Source organism: Malaclemys terrapin, chromosome 1 (assembly GCF_027887155.1).
Source record: "Malaclemys terrapin pileata isolate rMalTer1 chromosome 1, rMalTer1.hap1, whole genome shotgun sequence".
In the NCBI taxonomy this organism is placed as follows: domain Eukaryota; kingdom Metazoa; phylum Chordata; order Testudines; family Emydidae; genus Malaclemys; species Malaclemys terrapin.
Window position 1 is genome coordinate 73,196,699 of NC_071505.1, and position 22,738 is coordinate 73,219,436.

At 43.8% G+C, this 22,738-nt stretch overlaps 1 protein-coding gene across 1 annotated transcript in view; it reads left to right on the forward strand.

Annotated features, from left to right (window-relative positions):
- Nucleotides 1-844: 844 nt before the first annotated feature.
- ACSS3 (acyl-CoA synthetase short chain family member 3) overlaps nt 845-22,738 on the forward strand; it is a 122,118-nt gene continuing 100,224 nt past the window's right edge. The window contains exons 1-2 of the mRNA XM_054027343.1: nt 845-1,194; nt 14,670-14,814. Coding sequence (XP_053883318.1) covers nt 917-1,194; nt 14,670-14,814 — 423 coding nt within the window. The 5' untranslated portion in view covers nt 845-916. The remainder of the gene's footprint in view (nt 1,195-14,669; nt 14,815-22,738) is intronic.

Sequence of the window (22,738 nt, forward strand, 5' to 3'; positions counted from 1 at the left end):
TCCAGTACTTATACATATCACATAAGTGTTAAAAATAACCTCACAATAAGATGCCCCTCCTCTCTTCCTCCTTTTTCAGTTTGCTCCCTATGCACCCATTTAATTCATCCCTCTTCGTCCTCATAATAAGCATGTACTGCTACTGCAGGCCGATACAGTTGAGCAGTAGGTTTCAATTATTTTTTTTGGGGTGGGGGAGAGGAGAGGGAATATTTGTGATTTATTGAAAGTGATGTGGGGAGGCACACTGGTACAGATCTAGATTGGTGCATTCCTCTGCCTTGTGTTTTCTCACAAGGTTGGCAGTCTGGCTAACTCCAGGCTTTGGACGGCCAGGCTGTTGGTTGGAGTCTCCTATGCGGGTCTTAGATGATGGAGGTAGAAGGGGTTGCACTGGGTACATGCTCCCTGCTTTAAGGGACGTGTTGGCTGCTGGAAGCTGTCAAGTGCCTCCAGGTCCTATGGCTAAGGGCGCCTGTGCTAACAGATAGAGCCCCGGGTACGCGGATACAAATCTGTAGCCCGACAGGGCTCTACTAACAGTGCCCTATAAGCAGGAAGATCTGTTTTGCCTGGCCCACGCTCCGAGCTGCGCGGGGCTCCGATCCGCTGTTCAGCGCAGAGACCGTGGCCAAAATCGGGGCGGTCACTCAGGCTTGTGCAACCGAACTCACCTGGCCCCTGGCCATCAGCGGGGGCGGCTCAGCGGCAGGAGCAAAGCCCGGGCTGGACTCGGTACTTTAGCGCCTGCAGACCTGTTGCTCGCGAAGCGCTCCGCGGCAGAGAGCGGCGCTTGCAGCAGGCAGGGGATCCAGTTCGGCTTTTTCGAGCAGCTTCCACGTGGCCCTTCAGTCGGGCTAGAGGGAGTCGCTCCCCGGCCGCACGGGACTGGACCGGTCCGCAGAGCGGCATCACCATGGGCCTCCAGCGCAGGGTGATACGGCTCCTCGCCTGCAACCGGGTCTGGGGCAATGGCTGGCTGAGGGGGCCAGCCCCGCGCGGCGCTGGGAGCCCTCCCGCCGCCCGGTGCTCCCTGTCCGCCGGGCAAGCCGCCCCCGAGGGCGCGTACGAGCAGGCGTTCAGGGCCGCCGTGGCGGAGCCCGAAAAGTTGTGGGGAGAAGCCGCCGGGCGGATCCAGTGGCACAAACCCTGGGCCAAACTCGTGGACAGGAGCAACCCGCTCGTCGCCTCCTGGTGAGCGACACCCCGCCTCCGGGGGCGCCCTCGGAGCAGTGGGTGACCGGGCGGCGGTCAAGCAGAGAAGGGCTAGAGACGGCGGGGGGAAGCCCAGTGTCCCCCTGGCAGTGAGGGGCTGGAGGGAAGAAGAGAGTGACCGTAGTGGGGTCGGGTGTGTGGGGAGGAGCAAAATGTCCCCAAACCTTCCATGGGGGTCAGGTGTGTGTGGGGAGAACAGCTATTGCCTCTTGCATATAATGGGGGCCTGTGTTTGTAGGGGGAGGAGGAGCAGGGAATGTCCCACACTTATCATGGGGATCCCGTAAGTGCTTCTAGCCCAGGAGTGGGCAAACTTTTTGGCCTGAGGGCCACATCGGGGTTGGGCAACTGTATGGAGGACTGGGTATGGAAGGCTATGCATCCCCAAACTGCCTGGACCCTGCCCCCTATCTGCCCCCTCCCACTTCCTGCCCCCGCGCAGGACTCCCAACCCATCCAATTCCCCCTACTCCTTGTCCCTGACCACCCTCTCCTGGGACCCCCCACCCCAACTGCCCCCCAGGATCCCACCCCTTTATCCAACCTCCCCTGTCCCCTGACTGCCCTCCCGACCCCAGCCACATCCCCAACCCCTGACAGGTCCCCCCTGGGACTCCCAACCCTCCCTGTTACCCACCCCCTGACTGCCCCCCCAGAACCTCCACTCCAACCAACCACCCCCTCCTTGACTGCCCCCCAGGATCCACCGCTCCCCTACCCAACCCCCTTACCAGCAGCAGGAACTCGCAGCTACAACACCCGTCCAGAGCCAGCTGGGCTCCCCACAGTGCCCAGTGGGAGCAGCGGGCCAGAATGTGGCTGCGGGGGAGGTTCCCCGCAGCCACATTCTGGCCCGCCGCTCCCGCTGGGGACTAGGCTCCCCAGTTGGGGACTAGGCTCCCAGGCTGGGAGCTCAGGGGCTGGGCAGGACAAGCCTGTGGGTCGTAGTTTGCCTATGTCTGCTCTAGCATATAATGAGAGCCAGGGGTTTGTTTGTGTGTGGTGGTGGGGAGGAGAAGAGAATGCCTCTAATGTATAATGGGGGTCAGGTGTGTTGGAGGGAGCGCATGCCCTCCGCCTTTAATAGGGGTCACTGTGCACATCTGTGTTCTTCCTTCCCTGATCTTCACCAGGAGTATGTTTGGTATACCCATCATGTCAAAACAGAGACATTTGTTTAGAAAATATGGACCCTTTTAAGTGGGGAAAATGGGTATGTTTCACCAATACTAAAACATGCATAAGGAAGCCAAATCAATGTATGTTTTGTTGGCTGTTTCTGTAGCATCACACCAAAAGTAGATCAGAATGTAAAGAATAAATGTTTGCTATACTGTTTATGGCAGAGGATGTGTATAACATGAGATTACAGGTAAATCATTGCACCATTCACTGAGAGTATGCATTCCACTTACACTAAGCTAAAATCAAATTACAGCAAGAGATTTTAGATAGTTATTTTAAAATCCTGTTACTTTTATTATGATACTTTGTAAAAGAGAATAAATTAATATGCAGTTTGTGAAAAGTTTGTACTCTGGAAAGAAGACCTATTTTATTCTGGTGAATCTTGACAAAATTTAAACTCTTTTGACCTTCAAAAAGTTTTATATTTTGACAATATACTAATACAACAACATAATTGATATCAGTTAAAGTAAATTGCAAGATAATTTGTTACATTCAGTGCCTTTCCAAAGACGGCTTCACCAGTGTGTGTGTGTGTGTGTGTGTGTGTGTGTGTGTGTATTGTATTGGGGAGGCAGGATAATGTTAGAACAAAAATTTCCATTGCATTCCCCTAGAAAACCTGTGTACAATCTACATCAAAAAAACGCTGGAGCAGTGTCCCAGCTGTGTGATTAGTAAGTCTATGCCCTATGTCTTTTTTTTTTTTTTTTTTTATGTTTTCATAAGGGAATTTCAATTAAACTCACCATTTAGACTTTAGTTTAAAAACTATGATCAAGCACGTGATCTGTCAGGGTTCTAAATTATTTCCACTAATTTAGCTTTAATACAATAATTTGTCATGAGAATATAAGCATTACTCTGCATCTCTCCACTGCAGGGGTGGCCAACCTGAGCCGGAGAAGGAGCCAGAATTTACCAGTGTATATATTGCCAAAGAGCCACAGTAATATGTCAGCAGCCCCCCCCATTAGCTCCCCCACCCCGCTCCCAGTGTCTCCCGCCCACCGGCAGTCATGCCAATCAGCACCTTCACCCCTCCCTCCCCGCACATCCTGATCAATTGTTTCATGGGGTGCAGGAGGCTCGGGGGGGGGGGGAGGGAGAGGAGCAAGGACACTGCAGGCTTAGGGGAGGGGGCGGAAGGGGTGGAGTGGGAGCAGGGCCTGTGGCAGAGCCAAGGGTTAAGCAGTGAGTACCCCCCAGGACATTGGAAAGTTGGTGCCTGTAGCTCCAGCCCCGGAGTCGGTGCCTATACAAGGAGCTGCATATTAACTTCTGAAGAGCTGCATGTGGCTCTATAGCCAGAGGTTGGCCACCCCTGCTCCACTGTAATAAAATAACTAAGGAGGGTGTTAAACAGAATCTACTAGGGATAAACGCTTTGAAATATCAGAGGGGTAGCCGTGTTAGTCTGGATCTGTAAAAAGCGATGAAGAGTCGCGTCTGACGAAGTGGGTATTCACCCACGAAAGCTTATGCTCCAATACGTCTGTTAGTCTATAAGGTGCCACAGGACTCTTTGTCGCTTTTAAATAAGCAGGCCTGGATAACTTACACCTAAGAGTCCTAAAACAGATAGCTAAGGAGATCTCTCATCCACCGATGTTAATTTTTAATAAATCTTGGAATACTGGGAAGTTCCAGAAGACTGAAAGAATACTAATGCCATGCCAGTATTAAAAAAGAGCAAGTAGAATGTCCTGACTAATTATAGGCCATTTAGCCTGACATCTCCCATAGGCAAAATAATGGAAGCTGGTATTGGATTCAGTCAATAAAGAGCTAAAGGATAGGAATATAAGTGTCAGCATGGTTCTGTGGAAAATAGGTTTTGTCAAACAAACCTGACTTCATTCTTTGAGATAAGTTTGGCTGAGAAAGGTAACTGCCTTGGACTTGGACTTTTGTAAGGCATTTTGACTTGATACCACAAGTCAAACACAAGTTATTGGACTGAGCGTGTGGGTAACTCTGTGAAATTCTAGGCCTGGTGTTATATAGGAGGTCAGACTAAATGATATAAGGTCTCTTCTGGCTTTATACCTCATTTTTCCCCTGTACAAAGTGGATAAAAACTGCTACTAAATCAGAGTGATAGCGTTTTATACCACTTTGCATAGGAGTGAAGAACTACACAAAGATGCAAGGCTGGAATGATCAGAATCAGACCCTCTTTTTCTGACTGGAATTGTATTGATGTCAAGTATCTAGTGCTCCATTTTAGTTAATAAAACACATTCATGAAATCAAGTACAAGTCTGTATACTTCTCATGTCTAAACTCTCTAACAAAGGAGTTTCTTTCTCTTCATATGCTCCACAACTGTTTTTTTTTTATCCAAGTTCATATGTTAATGCTTATCTGAGCAGAGAGTGAGTGTGCCTGTATATTATTACTTGTTGATTGTTTGTCTTACTGTAGCACCTCTGAGCCCCAGTTATGGCCCAGGACTCCATTGTGTTAGGTATTGTACAAACACAGAAAGTGCTTACAATCTATGTTTAAGACAAGAGGCAGCAGATAGGGGAGTACAAGGAAACAATGAGACAATATTGGTCAAGGTGATAAGCTATTGTCTGAGCCCACCAGTAGCTTGACCATTGCCATGATGTCTACAAAACCACGACAAAAGAGAGTTTTAAGGTGGGATTTGAAGGAGAATCATGAGGTAGCTTTGAAGATGTTTATGGGCTGCTCTTCCATGAGGGGCAGCATGGGAGAAAGCACAGAAGAGTGTGTTTGAAAATTTAACAAGTAAGCAAAGGAGACTGATGCCAATGGTAGATCAAAGGCAGAAGTCAACATTTCTATAGTGAATAAGAGATGATAGATAGGGTAGGGATAGACCGTGACAGGCCTTTGAAAGTTAAGACAAGTAGCTTGTATTTGATCCGATGGGGTGGAGGGAAGGGGTGGTGCAATGGAAGGCTGCAAAGAGGAATAATGTGATCAAAGCGATGGATCTGTGCAGCAGCATTCTGAATGGATATGAGTGCGGCAAGATTGTATTTGTCAAGGTAAACAAAAGATGTTGCAATAAATGAGATGCAAAGTGGCAGGAGTTCTAGCTTGGATGTATGTTATGCAGAGAGAATTTGGCAAAATTTAGACATAGCCTGGATGCGAGGGCCTAGAGAAAGGACTGAGTCAAAGATGATGCTTAGGTTATGGGTCTGAGTGTCAGATCTGGTAAGTTAGTTGGGGTTGTCCATCATGATCAAGAGCGGAGGCAGAAGGGAACGCTTTGTGGGAATGACTAAGAATGTCAGTAAGTCTTCCTTCAAGCCTGTGAAAGGAAAGTCCCCTTCCACAAGTTCCAGTTATGGGGAGGAAGCATGCTCTAAAGAGTCCAAGCACAAAAAAGACCACAGAAACCAATGGATACATTGTTACTGGGTTCTGACCTGCACTGACCTACTGTCAACACCTGCATCCCTCTGAGCTCAAGACCTGTCTGCTCCAGGGAAGACCATTGTTCCTATACTAGTTCTGGGGACTGAGAGAGTATCCTTGATTCCAGGGAGGTCGGGAAGTGTTTTCCCTGGGACAGTCGAGGTCTGGGACAAGGGACCCTCTACTTCCAGGGAGACTTTATCTTCTTTGCAGGGCATACCTCAGCTGAGGCACCTCTCACCCCCTGCTCCGGCACCTCTCACCCCCAGCAACAGAAAGGACTAAACAACAACCTACACTCCACCCCATCCGACAGGGAAGGCAAAGTGGCTTGACCTTTTGGGCCACAAGGTCTTCTCCTCAGCCAGCCGCCTTTAAGATTTTGAATGATCAGGCATTACTTGCCAAATACGATTTCCTGTATTACAGCAAATTGGAGGACTTTCCTGAAAAACTGCCTCAACAAGACTGGGCCCCTTCTAAGCAATAATAGAGGAGGGGAAGCTGGTAGCAAGATCATTGTTTCAATCGGTGGTGGATGTGGAAGATACCTCATCACTAGAGCCCTGTAAATCCGCGGATATCCACTTTATATCTGTGGACCACTTTTGCGAATTGCAGCTTGGATGCAGATACAGATTTTTGTATCCTGGCAGAGCTGTGCAGCACATGCTCATCCGAATGGAGCAGCTGTCACCCAGCCCTCAGGCTCCAGCTCGTCTCTCTGAATCCTGCAACAGCGGGTTGCAGTAGCCTGATGGGCATTCTGGGAGTTGAAGTCCCCAGCTTGCTTGGATGGAGGAGGTAAGCTACAGCTCCGAGAAAGAAGTGAGCCAAGTGCCATTTTGAAAGATGTGTGGTTGTACTTTAAACTAGTGGGCGCTGTGAAGAGAATAGTTGTCGCTGCTGTCTGTCCTGGCTGGATCTGCATGCGTTAGAGCTGCCGCAGCTGTTAGGGGTGTCCAAGGCCCCCACTGGGAGGGTGATGCTGTACACAAGGCCCAGGATTGTAGCCTCCCTGCCTGGAGTGGGGAAAGAGGTATGTCAGGGGCAGAGCGGGTGGCGGGGGAGAAGTGGGGAGCTGTTGGGGGTTGGGTTTGGCACAGCCTTGCATCACTGGTGCGGGGTGACCTGTGGAGCCTTTGCAAATCCGCAGATACCCACATCCATGGATGCAGATATCCACGGACAAATTTTGTGGATTGAACACTGATAAAAATTCTTGTATCTGTGCAGGACTCTACTCGTTGCACTCCATGGCCTTGGACATAGTCATGAGGATGAAGTTGTGATTCCTTTCCTCTGGTTTTCCCAAGGAGGTACAAGATATCATTGAAGACCTCCCTTTTGATTAATCCTAACTTTTCAACCAGAAAACGGACAACTCTCTCCACATCCTCAAGGATTTGAAACACTTCATTCCTTGGGTATTTACATACTTGCGCTGAAGCATAAATTCTACCGCCTGCCACCCACCCACCATTATGGAACCTCACAGTTTTTCTATGAGCGGCCGTACGGACCACCAAGGAAGCGTCAAGAGACTCAAAGATCTCGTCCTCGTGCCTGTCCTCGCAACATTCCTCTTCCCAGATACAGCCCCCATAGAGAGATTTCTGAGGAACCCTAGAAAGCCATCAACCACCTTGCCTGCAGCCATACAACCACCCCACCTCATTTGGAGGTCATCTTGTATTCTTACCCGCTTGGAGTGCAGAAACAACGTACAAATGGGAATAAATGTTGCCCACTATGGCTATACAGTCAAGTTCATCATGCTACCTCATTGACAGCCCCCTCCCCAATCTCATCTCAGAGACAACATTCTCACCTTAGAGTTGGACTCCTACAAAGAGTGGTGAAAGAGTGGGTTCCACCAGACTATGAAAGGATGGGGTTCTATTCAACTTACTTCCTGATACCCAAAAAGAAAGGTGGATGGAGAACAGTTCTGAATTTCCGCTATCTCCGTCGCTTCATCTGCAAATCCAAGTTTCGTATGGTCACTTCAGTAGCAATCATCCATCATTAGAAGAAGGCATGTGGTTTACAGCTCTCAATATGCTGGACACTTATTTTCACATAGACATTCATCCAGCTCATAGACAATTCCTGAGATTCATGGTTGTCCCGCATCCATTTTCAATACATGGTCCTGCTATTTGGACTCACCACTGCTCCCAGGGTCTTCATCAAGGTTTTGTCAGTTGCATTCCTTCTATTCCCCTATCTTGGTGACTGGCTCCTAGCAGCAGAGTCCAGAGACAAAGCTCAACTTTCAACTTGCATGTTGCTTGGACTCCTTTCCTCTCTGTGTCAGCATCAATGTAGAAAAATCAACTTTGGACTCCATGCAATCCCTAGACCTTATAGGGGCTTCCATCAACTCAGTCACAGCACAAGCTTACCTGCTGAGGGACAGGTTCCAGACTCTGCAGGAAATCATAGCCCACGTAGTCAACAGTCCTGGCCAGGACTTGCCTATTCTTCCTTGGCCACATGGCCTTGTGCATATACCTTCATTCGCCTCCACCCTTGCTGCTTCCAGGTGTGGCTCCAGAGAGTTTACTCACCCATGTGCTGCACCATAGACCTTTATGCTGATAGTTCTTTCATCCAGTGTTGGATAGACCCATGGCAGGTTTGCGTAGGAGTCCCCTTTCTCCCCTCCTCCCTGTCCCTCATAGGATGGGTCGTACACATGGGAGACCACATGACACAGAGAACACTGACTCCTTGGGAATCCTGGAACTCCAAGTGGTAATGAGGTCATGCCAAGTATTTCTCTTATCCGTCCTGTCCCATCATCTTTTTATGTCTGGCAACATCACCACTATTTACTGTGTCAACAAACAGGGGACATAAAGTCAACTGCTCTACGTACAGAGGCTGTAAACCTCTGGAACTGGTGCCTTGTCCACCATTTCCTGTAATTGGCAGTCTATCTTCCAAGGACTCAGAACATGATCAGACTCGCTCAGCAGATGGTTTGTGATTGACCATGACTGGAACTCCATCACACCGTAGTGTGTGACAGTTTTGACCAATGGAGAACTCCGACCAGGGACCTCTTCATCTCCCCAATCAACAAATGCAGCACATACTGCTTGTGGGGTGGGTGTGGGGGCATTGGTCCCCACTCTCAGGGCGATGCTCTCATACTCAGCTGGTCAGATCAGATCAACTGTGCTTTCCCTGCTCTTCCACTCTTGGCATGAGTACTCCACAAGATCAGACAGGACAGGGTAACTGTCATCCTGATTGCTCCCCTGCTGGCCCAGACAGTTCTGGTTTCCCAACCTCCTCCACCTGTCCTCCAATTCCCATCCCCACTCTCGCCGAGCTACCGATACAGCACAACAGCAGGCTCAGACATCCCAATCTGCAGATGCTTCACATCCGCACATGGTATTTGGATGGGCATCTTCTTTAGAATGGACGTGTTCATCAGAAGTGCAAAACGTCCTCTCGAGCAGTAGGAAAGAGTCCACTAAGTGTTCCTAAAGGGCCAAATGGAAAGGCTTTATCTCCAGGGCCCAACAGAAGGGGCTTTCCCTAGAAGTGGTGGAGAGTCCCCTCCTTTTAGATTTTTAGTCCATCCTGTCCTTGTCTCACCCTCAACTCTCCCAAGGTATACCTAGCAGCAGTTAACACCTTCCATCCCCTTGACCCCAGTGGAAGGACATTCTGTCTTTAGACCCCTGCTGACTGCTAAATTTTGGAAAGGCCTCATCGGAACCTTCCCACCCGTGCTACCCAGTGGGACATCAATCTAGTTCTTTTGGCACTAATGAAACCGCCATTCGAGCCGCTGGCTTCGTGCTCTATGTCCCTTCTTTCCATGAAAGTCGCCTTCCTTGTGGCTATCACTTCAGTGAGAAGGGTAGGTGAACTTGGGGCCATGATGGTAGACCCTCCTTTCACCACTTTCCTTAAAGGGTAGTCTCCCTTTGCCTGCATCCAAAATTTCTGCCAAATGTCATCTGTTTCATCTCAATCAACCCATTCGCTTACCTACTTTCTTTCTGAAGCTTCACGCCTCGGAAGAGGAATGATGAGACTACTCTCTTGATGTCCATCGGGCCTTGACCTTTACCTGCAGAGGATAAAACCGATAAGGAAATCTCCTAGACTGTTTGCCGTAGCTGAAAGAGTTAAAGGTCAGGCAATTTCTACACCGAGAATCTCCAAGTGGATTTTGGGGTGCATTACACTTTGCTGTCAGTTATGAGAACTGCTTCCAGGCCCTTGAGGTGTGGGCCCATTCCATGAGAGGCCAGGCTTCGAACATGGCCTCCTTCCATGATGTGCCACTCAGGGCATATGTAGAGTTACCCTGTGGTGTTCTGTACATTACGCCTTGGTGCAGGAGTTGGCGACAGATGGCTCCTTTGGCTCTACTCAATCATTCCAACTTTGTCCTCGCATCCTCCTCTGACTTATGTATTGCTTGTTAATTACTCTCAGTGGAATACAGTACAGAAGAAGAAGAAGTTACTTACCTGTAACTGGAGGTTCATTGAGATGGGTGTCCCTATTTGTATTCCACTTTCTGCCGTCCTGCTGCTGCGGATCTGTTGGATTTGTGGTGGAGAAGGAACTGACAATGCGGTTGTTCTGTCCCATCCTTTATCATCTTGGACAAAACCATGAGGTGAACATGCGTGGACTAATGGACACTACTGCTTTCAAAATCTCTGCCTCTGGACGCATGGTGCACATTCATAAACCCATGGTGGAATACAGATAGGAACCACAGTTCTCGAAGAACCTCCAGTTACAGGTAAGTAACCTCCGTTTCCTAAAAGATACTGGAATTGCAGAAATATTCTGCAGTAAGGCTACTGGTCACTTTTATTTTTATTTTTATTTTTTTTACTTCTGTAAATTAGATTAACTTACTTGCGGCAATCTCTGTTAACCTCCTTCCCGATACAATGAAAAGCAGTCATTAGCCATTTAAAAAGCTTAATATTCCATCATGTGAAGGCTGGATGAAAGAATCATTGTGGTAATCAGCATTCAGTGAGCTTTTTCCTTCTGGAAGTTATGAATGAAATAGCCTCTGGAGCCTGATAAGCGGGTCGGCTTCTCTAGAAGTCTGAAGATACTCTGATTTGATGTACTGAAAATTACTGAGAGCAAGCAAAGAAAGTCCTTATCTCTCTCAGATCCTGAGAGCTGTCTCTGTCTGATTAAAGTGAAAAGTCTAATGGGACTTGCTCTTTTCTCACAGAGAAGTTGCTTAGTCTAGTGGACTTATGGATGGGAAGCCATTACCTTCTCTTCAATATTTTATTTAGAAAATGGAATTTAGACTTGCACAAAATAAGTTTTATTTTAAATGGTCACAGTGAACCTACTTGAGAAGAAGGGCAACATTAGTTTAAAATTTTAAAGAAGTTTTCATAACCTGGCAAAAACAGAATCCCAAATTGGGAAGCATTTATTTCAGAAAGCTTTCACATAAGCCAAAAACATTAAATGAGGACTGAATGATACTTACTATCCTTAGTTTAACAATGCCAAAAGAAACACTTAAATAAAGCTTAAAGACATTTCAGTACAAGAGGAAATACAACAGTTAAGACATAGCATTTACTTTGAGTCGTTAGTTTATATGCTCTAAAATATTTAGTTGCCCCAAGAGAAACTCTTGTGTTTGGAGCTGCTCTTTCTTATTTTTTAAATTTTATATATACAAGTGGTCAACTCCTGAGTTGGGTATTAAATCATCTTCAATAATACTATTGTTACGCTCGTTGGTGAGAATTTTTGATCTTGATGTATGAATGATTCATAGGTTCGTGAGTTGCTAAAATTAGTAATAAATGTACACCATGACTAAGGCTACCATCTAGTCACTGCTGCTCGGGCGGTCCCCAGGGCCAGCCACACTGGTCACTGCAGACAGTCGAGTGGCTGGTGTGACTATCCCCGGGGCCACCTGAGCAGCTGGCCCCAAAGCCAGCTGTTTGGGTGGTCCTGGGGTCAACCAGACTGGCCTCTGCAGAAGACATAGAGGTCGTGGAAAGTCATGGAATCACGGAGCCCTAATCATGAAGTAAGGCTTCTCTTAAACAACTTAGAAGAACACTTGATTTTTCACTATTGTGGGAAAAGATAGGGAGAAAAAATATGGTGCAGTGGCAATTGCCAAAAAAGAATCTAGCAGTAACTACATGTCATCAAAGGATATGCTGGAGGATGAGGAAGATGATTGCTTGAAAACTTCAGAGCAATTGTTCCTAACTACACATGACCTGCTCTACTTAGCACTGGTGAGGCCTCACCTGGAATGCTGTATCCAGTATGGGGAGCCACACTTTAAGAAAGATTTAGACAAACTATAGTCTAGAGGAGAGCAACAAAAATGATAGATATTTTAATCTGACCTATGAGGCATGGTTTAAAAAACAAACAAAACCAAGCATTTTTAATCTTCGGGGAGAAAAGATTCAGGGGAGATCTGATGAGTCTTCAAATATGTTAAGGGCTATTACAAAGAGAACAGTGATAAATTTGTTCTCCATGTCCACTGAAGGTAGTACAAGAAGTAATCCGCTTCATTTTCAGCAAGGGAGATGTAGGTTAGATATCAGGAAGATCCTTTCTAACTTAAAGGATAGCTAAGCACAGGAATAGGCTTCCAGGGGAGGTTATGGAATCCCTGTCATTGAAGTGGCGTAGTTGCAGCGGTACAGGTATGCCTCTGTAAGGTTTGTAGTGTAGACATAACTTAAAAGTTCCTGCTGAACTCGTCAAGAAATGGCTATGGAATCAGAACAGATACATATAATATATAATTTGTTTAAAGTAAATGTATTCAAATAGATAACAGATTTGAATAAAAGCTGGCTTGTTGTAAAACAAAGGGTTTTAAATTTTTTAAACAAAAGGCTTTCCACAACTTTAATTAGAAAAAGCTTTGTGAAATTTTAAAAATGAATTACATACAAATAATGTTAAACATATTACTTCAGATTTTAAAATCTATACATTGTTGCATTGTGCTAATGCAAAAGGCACAGAAAGTGAAAGTATCTTGTTTGCTTTGCTCTCAGCTCTTTGGTGTAACCTAAACTCTTATCAAAAGCAACAAGAAAAGTTGTCAACAGTCAGGTTAAACATCAGCTGAGAGCTGGGAAGTTGAACCTCCAAGTCTGGATTCGGTCTCTTGCAATGTTATAATCACATCAGAAAAAACAGTCTTAAAAAAGGATAAAAACAAATTTTTTGTTTTTCATTTTAGTTAATGTAGCCTTATTGGTAATATGAATGTAAGTCTAATGTATTCAGTTTAATTTTAATTGGGTTAAGAACACATACATTCTTAAAACTAGATGGCTTGTCTTGCAGATGGAAAGGCAGACTAGTTTAGGACTAGGAAGGAGGAGTTAGTTTATATGTGAGAAAGCTGTTGGTCTGATAAGTCTGGAGACAGAAGTTCATTATTCACAGACTACCTGACATTACCCTGGTAACAACATTTATGATAATTTGGAGGAACCATTTCTAGGGTTAAAGGGTATTTCAGTCTCCATACCCTCTCTGTCCTTTTTCCTTATATTGAATCTGCCAGGAATAGAGTAGGGTGCCAATAGTGATGCTGTTTTTCTGTGGAATGCACAGGGAACAAAATTAAAATCAAACTTGTTTCAGGTAGGGAACTGAACGGTCTTTAGGTGGTAACTCCAGGTCATTACCAACCTGGATTAGATTTAATAGTTGTGAACCTGTGATAAAAGATGCTGCATACATGCAAATATTATTTAAATCAGTCTCTTTATTGAGATGGGGGAAAAAAGGGACCCTAATTTTTTCTTTCCTTGCTCAAAATGGACCTAATTGTTGAGTTTGAGTTGTGTCCAGGGCAGTACCCAGCCAAGGGTGTTGTGGTAAAGGTAAACGTATGCCACTGTAAGCCCTTCTCTTCCTATGGGGCACTTTCACCCTGGTACAGTCTAGAGCATCCTCATGGGATCACAGGGTTCATAAATGCTTTCCTTCTGCTCTGTTTAGCTGTTCATCTTTCACTCTTGTATTGGGGTATATGCACAGATGGGGAGAGGGATATACTCACAAAGGGGACAGTGGCTGGGGAGATGGCAGGCAGAGGAATAGGACTAAAATTCAAAGCTCCTCTTTTTGAAGTACATTTTTTTTTTTATATTGTCTACTTTTCAAGTTAAGTGTCCTGTTTGAATATATCACTTCTGTATATTTTTTGTCTTTCAGCATTATACTACATTTTAATAATCTTTTTTTATGTAAAATTACAACAAAAACAAATCCCAAGTTTGTGAAACAGTATTTAATCAACGACAGTTCTCTGTAAATATCTGGCTATTGAAGAGATCATAACTCTCACTTTGCAGATTCCTAGTCTTTATACAGTTAAAGTACAGCATTTTACTACCCAGTTAATAGGCTTGTTTACCCATTTTTGAGCAAATTCTGTTTGATTTGGGGCTTGTCTATACTTACAGAGCTGCAGCTGCATTGCTGTAGCGCTTGGCGAAGATGCTACTTATGCCACCAGGAGAGCTTCTCCCATCGGCGTAGATACTTCACCTCCCTGAGCAGTGGAAGCTGTTTTGATGGGAGAAGCTCTCCCACCAACGCATGCTGTTTACACTGGGGGTTAGGTCAGTATAACTATGTTGCTCATGGTGTGGATTTTCCACACCCCTGAGCAACTTAGTTATACCGACATACATTGGTAATGTAAGTAATCTAACAGCAGGGGCCTTCTGAATTGAAGACAGTATTTCATCAGTTGTCTGACTGAATGTTATCTCTCCTCCCCAGAAATTAGTGTAGTTAGTTTAGAAAGATTATCTAACACTGTACTTTTTCTCTTTTAGGTTTGTGGATGGAGAGCTGAATATTTGTTATAATGCTGTAGATCGTCATGTTGAGAGTGGACATGCAGACAAGATTGCTATTATCTATGATAGTCCTGTAACAAACACTAAACAGGCTATCACTTACAAAGAAGTTCTTGAACAGGTATGGTTGATAGAATCCTGTTTTTTACAAACAGATAGGAAATAATGTCACATTTCGTGACACGCAGATATTACAGAAATGTGTGAATTAGAAATAACATAGCCATATGATTATCTTGCCTTTCAAACTGCATTTAATTCTTTTAGTTGAGTTCTATTCTGATTTATAAACCTCACTAAATGTACCCAATAGAGCATTGTTTCTCTCGCTTCTCTTCTCCACTGGTTATTTAGGCAAAACATCTGTTGTCCTGTTTTGTCAACATCTTAGATTTCTTTCTCTCTCTTCCCTCCCTCTTCCCCCCAACCACTTCCATAGTCCATCTTGAAAAAGAAAAACAGTATAGATAAACATTTCTTTAAAGTAACTACTGTCATCAACAAAACTACTCTTCCAGTAGTGATAGCAATAAGTTTGTGAAAAGAAAAGCATATATCTTGACCCAATACACCAACAAAACGTCATAATTAAATTTAAATATTAAAAGGACAGAACTCCTAAAATATGTGCCTCATCCACCAAATTCTAGATCATCATGGAAGTGAAGGTTTTCTCATGTGTTTACCTAGTAAATCAGTTAACATTGAATAATTGGTGAAAACTGGCATATGCACATGGATATGTGTATGGTGCCGGAGAGCTGTACATATGCAGAAAATATCTGTCTTCCAAGTTCTATTAGTAGGTTTCACAGATCCTAGTGAGGGCCTCCTCCTGGTCATCCACTTGGACTGCTGTGAGGGGAATACAAGCCTCTATTGCAGTGGGTCTCAAACTTTTTTATTGGCGACCTCTTTCACACAGCAAGCCTTTGAGTGTGATCTCCCTAATAAATTAAACACACTTGGTGTTAAATATATAAACATTTATAAATGCTGGAGGCAAGCGGGGCTTGGGGTGGAGGTTGACAGCTCGCAACTCCCCATGTAATAACCCTGTGACCCCCTGAGGGGTCCCGACCCCCAGTTTGAGAACCCCTGCTCTATTGCTCTGGATCCATGGAGCCTGTATGGTGTTCAGAGTCTCTAAGTGCACTCTAGGGTACAGATCTTCTATCTGGCACCCCCTTTTGAGAGTTGGAATCTGTTCTCCACTTGCCTAGCCCATGGCACAGTGCCGGCTGTACAGACTCGCCGGTACTTAAACACCTCAATTTCCCAGAACTCCACCCAAAAGGTGTGAAGGTTCTGGTTTACAGTCTGTCTCTGGGGCATGCATTAGTTGTGAAGCATTAAGCACACCCACACTTTGCACACTCTTAACACCTTTATGCTCTCTTATACTTAATCATGGAAAGCAAAAGAGATTATACAAAACAGTAAATGCTACACACATCCCTTTCTATCACACCTTTCCCTTGGAAATCCTTGGGGATCAACTGTATCCTGGGGGCTAGGGGTCCCCTCATGCAGGCGATTATGTGATGGGTGGTCTCTCCCTCTTGGAGCCCTTTATCCAGCTCCTATGACATGATCTCACCTGCCCTATTCTTTCCCTTCCTGTCTGGTTCTCCATATTCCTGTGTGGTTGTTTTTTTAAACACCATCTGGTGATCTGCTCTTTTGTTCTGCTCCTGGAAGTTTCCAGTGCTCCTCCCTTCAGAGGAGTCAGCTAAACTGGATTTCTAAGGCGGCAGCTCACTCATTGTCCCAGATGTTTGCACCTCAATAGACTCGTTGTCTTAAGCACCTTTTATTGTGTCTGTCTGCTGCATACCAGCTACAGGGCCTGTCGGCAACGGTGGGTCCGTATACATATAAGCACTCATGACTCAGGTGTTTTTCATAAAACAACTGTGACACTGGCAGACCAGGTGCCAGCTCATGCCAAGGACTCTAGGCCTCACTGAACACTGACAAATGCATAGCTGGAAACCAGTCTGACTTACCTGTGTGTTGGTATTGTTAAAATGGGTATTAGATTTATAGAAAGAGGTCTTTCGTTTTGGATTTTATGAACTCCTTGTGAGTTACTGCATGCATTAATTTCACTTATAGTATCTGTTTCATGTGTTATAAAGTAATATGCAAGTATTTGCTTTGTAACTATAAAAGTGGTTGCTAGGAAACTGGAAACCCCCACAGGGAGGAGAGCAGCATTAACAAGTGTGAAATGCTAGTTTACCACTGGAGGTGTCATCTCCTGCCTAAAACAGAAGGCCCATAGACACCGGACAAACCATTATGGAACCTCAGACTTTGTTGATTGCTCCCCCCAGACCCATGAAGAGGGGATGGACACAACCGCTCATCCCATCACAGTTTGAACACTGGGGAAAGGGAATAAAAATCTCTGACCCTGAAGGTTTTGTATCAATATGTTTCTTGAAACTTGGAGGGGGTAATATTTCTTAGCATAAGCAAGGGATCCCCAAGCTACTTAGTTTGGATTAGCCCTAAAGGATAAATAGCGCTTGCATATTACAGCAGTTTCTATTACTGTTTTTAAACCCAAGACTGTAACTCATTTATGTGTCTGTTTATCTGCTTCAACCTTGTAAATAACTCTAGTTTATCATAGGATTGTCTACAAGTGTTGTCTTTAGTGTGAGGTCTAAGGTGAAATTGACATGGGGTAAGTGACTGATCCTTTGGGTCTGGGAATAACCAGAACATTTTTGTGTTAAGGGATCATCTATCACAAAAGCAAGTTTGCCGTGGCAAGATAGATTGGAGTACCCAAGGCTATGATTCCATGGTTAGGCTGCGTAGTTCTTGAGTTCACTCTTGTTACTTAGTTGGTGAGATCTAAGTAGAGAACTCTCAACTGATCTGGGGTTTGTGCCCTGCTTCTTGACTGCCAACCTCATGGGAGATAATCACAGTCGTGAGCCACTCCAGACAGCTTGACAACACCTTCACAATATAATCAGAATTTATAAGTTTACAGACATAACTCCGATTCATCACCATAGGTATGAGTAATATCTAGATTGTACTATGGCAGTAGGTTCTTTCTGTTTTTTAAAAGGATGTGTATGTTCTTAGAATCTTGTTTTGTTTTTTGTTTTGTTTGAACCTGAGATGGATGGCCTCTGAGTGCTTGGAGTGCTGAAAGCATCCTGACCTGTCTGGCAAATTACCTATATTTTTGCCTAGCTGGGAACAAATTTGAATTCTCTCTTAGTTAAAAATACAGGCTGCTTACCAGATAGTGAGGAAAGGCTGCCTATACCCTAGAAAAGAGGCTGGTTGAGGATCTGAAGGTAGGTTCCATATTTGGGAGGATTCATGTTCACTGTGGCCTATATTTATAGCATAGCATGCTTGCCTTGGCCAGTCAGCTCCTGATGATAACCTCTATTGTAAGGGTTTTAAATATTACGGTACATTTATTTAAGTGAGGAAAATACTTCGACAGTGTGGATGCTAATGTCTGACTAATAAATACTGTAGTTAATGTGCAGATTTTTATACAGCAGTTGGTAATCAAACTGGATTTCTTGTTCCAGTACTATGTTTTAGCCATTTTGTTTTGTTCAGTTATCTTTATCAGCTGTGATAAACTCTAAAGTAAACTTCAGTGAGGTAGAATGAGACTCCCACATTGTCTTAATGATTGCAGTGTCCAAGATGCAATTCAGGTCACTGTTGTAGTGAAATTGTTCCATGGAAAAAAGGTATTTACAGCATAATTGTGTATAGTGTTCTGAAATGTGTGAATATGTTTACAAATGTGTAATGTACTCACATTAAAATAGTCCAGTTTGTGAGTTTTCTGTTACTGGCTTTAGGAAAGGAAAAATCGTGTAGTTGCAAACATTGATACACATCACAGCACTTCTCTAACCCTGTATTGAGATCTACAGAGACCCTTCATTTTTATTGATTGACTGTCAAGATTTTTCAACCAACATACACTATAGTGTTGTGACTCAGCTATTCATGTACTTCAACATTTATTGATAAAGTATGTCTCTTGTTTATTTGTTTTTAAATAGCTATCTTAATGATGTAATATCCCCGTGTAAATCCCATCCAGTGCACCCTGTTTGCAGTAATTTACTTTGAAAAATCATTTGAAATGCAGCTCTTTCCCTTTTTGAACCTGAAATTGATGTTCAGTTTCCTAGGTTTTTGGCTGTGTATTCTGTCCAGGTCTAATTATAGCTTTGGGAGAGAACAATAGTAATAAATAATAGTATTGTAAAGAAGAGAGAGCTGCACAAATTAACTTAAACATCCTCTCCCCACATTTTCTCCTCTTTCTAACAAATCAAGTCAACAGGGAGCACTAGTTAAAAGCCCGAGTATGTAACCAAACTCACTCTGAAGTCAGCAGGTCATGGAATGCTGCCTGTAGTTGAGTCCTGTCTAAATATTGTCTTTGAATTCTGTACAGCTTATGCATGTGTTCTAATTTACACATTTTCATGCCCTTCTGTCATGTGAAGGAAAGAATGTCAGATAAATATACACTAAGTCTACTGCTAAGACTTTTGAAGCTGTTGAGTTGGGTGTTATATAATACCTGATTTCCCTGAAATATTCTGTTTTATGCATGCTATCTTTTTGTATTTTTTTTGTTTGTTTAATCTTACATTGTATTTTACTCCTGTTATATTTCTTACAAAGGACCATATTTTAACAATAAACTTATAATGGAAAACAAATCCTTTACCCATTTTGACCCATTATGCGGTGTTACCAACCCTCTCGTCTTAAAAATCAAGAGATTTGGTATATAAATCATGTTACTATTTTTTTCAAACATAAATCTCTCTATAGATAGACAGCTTATAAATCTCACTAGTGGCTTACTTAATTTCTAACAGGTCAGAGCTCTTTACAAAAACAATATTACTGCATCCAAAAATGCTGTACCAAAAACTTTTAAAAAATCCTACCTGTTATCATCCCCATGTTGCTGTTCATCTCAGTTTAATGTTACAATGACAGCGAGTGGGATGACGACATCTGCTGGAGTGCTGTGCATTTAGCAATTTCCGGTAGCTGTTGGGAAGGTTTCAGTTCATAGCAGGCAAGAACATTTGTTTTTGTTACAAGTAAAAGAGAGAAGACTTTGCTGCACATTCTAGATCAAAAATGGTGGATTCTCTCTGCATTAGGGAGACTACATGCTCCACCCTAGTCTGATCATAAGGGAGAATCAGAAGTGTAGCAATCAATTTCAAAAGAGCTGGATACCACTTTTCTTGTGTCCCCATTTTGTTAAGATCCAGGACTTGCCCCCCTGTCCCTCCACTCATTCAGTTTTAAGCAACAGAGAGTCCCGTGGCACCTTTAAGACTAACAGAAGTATTGGGAGCATAAGCTTTCGTGGGTAAGAACCTCACTTCTTCAGATGCAAGTAATGGAAATCTCCAGAGGCAGGTATAAATCAGTATGGAGATAACGAGGTTAGTTCAATCTCCATACTGATTTATACCTGCCTCTGGAGATTTCCATTATTTGCATCTGAAGAAGTGAGGTTCTTACCCACGAAAGCTTATGCTCCCAATACTTCTGTTAATGTTAAAGATGCTACAGGACTCTCTGTTGCTTTTTACAGATTCACACTAACACGGCTACGCCTCTGATACTCATTCAGTTTTGTTACTCCTGTCTGGAAATCGGGCAGTTCAGAACCTGCTTGATACTGGTTCCACACTTACACAATTTGTTTGTTTTTTCACCCTCAGATTTCATTGCAGATGGAAATCATGTCTGTAGATTAAGAATTATATCTTCATCATAATGCAGTTATTTAGGCAGATGTAGCAGTCCAAACGCCTGAAGAATGTTATCTGTTAGTGGTAATTTTTTCATATAACTTGACTGCTGTTTTATCCGACTTAAAACAGTTATTTTTTCCTATCATGACATTTAGGAGTCAGAAGAGAAACCAATAACATTCTCCCATGGAATGTGGTGGTTAGCAAAAAACAGAATTTATTGCACTTAACAGGTTTTCTGCATTTACTATGTTAAATATTTCCATGGACAAAAGGCCTGTTTTCACAACTTTATGAGTCCGATGAAAGTACCTAGTGATACTAGAAACCTCCTTGCCATTGCAAACCTCATAACTGTCATCCACTATTAAAGTGATTGGGCTCGTTTCCCCAACTGATTCAGAATGGTGGTCGGAAAGTGCTTTTATTATTGCAGTGGCCTTTGTTCACCCACTGGGAAATTCTTTTGCAGTGTTTGAATTGGGAAACACCAACTTGAGATAGATAGATATATAGATATATCATTTTTTTTTAAATGAACTGCAAATGCAGTCAGTTGGTAACCCATAATTTGAAATGGCTTGGCAAAAAAGTACTTCAGCGTTTGTAATCTTCTGACCTTTTCATGACGGTTATTTTTTCCTGTGTTTTAAAGTTACATAAAACAGCAGTCAATTCCATGTACAGGGGTGCTAAAACAATTTTTATAGTGCGGGTGATGAGAGCCATTGAACCAAACAGTAAACATTGTATTTAATGGAAACCACTTCAAGCCAGGGTGTGTGACAGTACCTCTAGTTCCAGCACTTATGTCTGTGTACTGCCTGCTTTAACAGCATCTTTCACTGCAAGATGTGCAATGTGGGAAACATAAGGCAATCTCAAAACCAGCAGAAGATCTGCTTGTGGACATTTTTTATTATTGTAATGGTAGCACAAAACGAAAAGAGGAGTACAAGCAATACCAGCACTGGTGTGATGCAGACGAGCTTCAACTGACAAGACAAGGTGAAACAGGGTGGCTCAGTCTCGGCCAAGCAGTAGCAAGATGTAATAACCAGTGGGAGCCCCTTAAAGCCTATTTTGGAAAGTGACAGATGCCAGCACCATAGACTAAAGATTTTAGTATCTAGTAAAAAGATTTGGTAAGAGCCTCGCTATGGAAAGATTAATGGATTAAACAGTTGAATATTTTTATACTGAGATTGAGAGTCTTGAATCAAAAAAGAGAGAGGGACGGAAATGGAGGAGAGATTATGAGGAAATGAAGACAAGAAGTTTTCTCTCATGAGTGTTAGAAGCTGAGTCAAAAATATCTGCCCAGTATTAAAGCACTGATAGGAAGAAGGAAAAAAAAAAAAAAAGATAAGGGAGATGCGGGGGTCGCTAGCTGGAGGATTCTCTGCGACTTGAAGTCCTTAAATCACAGGATTTGGGGACTTCAACAGCTGAGTCAAGGGAAAGGGGGTGGGTCAACTTTTGTGGCCTGCATCATGCGGGAGGTTAGACTAGATGATCATACTGGTCCCTTCTGACCTTAAAGTCTATGAGTCTATGAGATGAAAAATGCCACTAGAAACTGGCCTTATTCATAGTGTCGCTGTCTTGATGTTAAAAATTGAGTGATGCCTTGAAGAAATATAAAACTTGCTGCTTCTGTTCAGGTTTTATTTCCTAATCTTTAGGACATCAACTAAACTGCATTGTCTGGCTAAGCCTGAAGAAGGATAGGAGAAACTGGATGTGGTTTTAATTAGGTCCGGACTTTATTTTTAAATGTTTGGGAGTACCCCACAGATAAATTGATAGTGCAGGTAATTCCATAATCATTTCAGTATATAGCCGGGGGCTTCCATGGGCCCTTCTGCTTAGCCATCCTGGCCCCTAGCCAACTTGCTGCTGTGACCTCACCATCTCTCCCCTCCCAACTCAAATGAGGGTTCAGGGGGATTGGGGCCCTGAATACCAGTCATAGTAGCCCCCAACCCCCTCCTCCCTGTTTCTGCTCCTTTAAAGAATACTGCCTTTAAATCCTTTACCAGTCCATTTTATTTGATCACCGTGTGCCTCCTCTATGTACCTGCTCTGGATATCTGCCCTGGGTTGCAACATCATATTTACTTGCATCAAATTCCAGTTTCATGTTCACCCCACTAAGCCCCCCAGAATCCACTGTGGGGAAGGCATAAAACCCCCACTTTGCCTTGGCCAATCTGGCAGTGAGGAAAAAATTTCCTTCTCAGCCCCCCT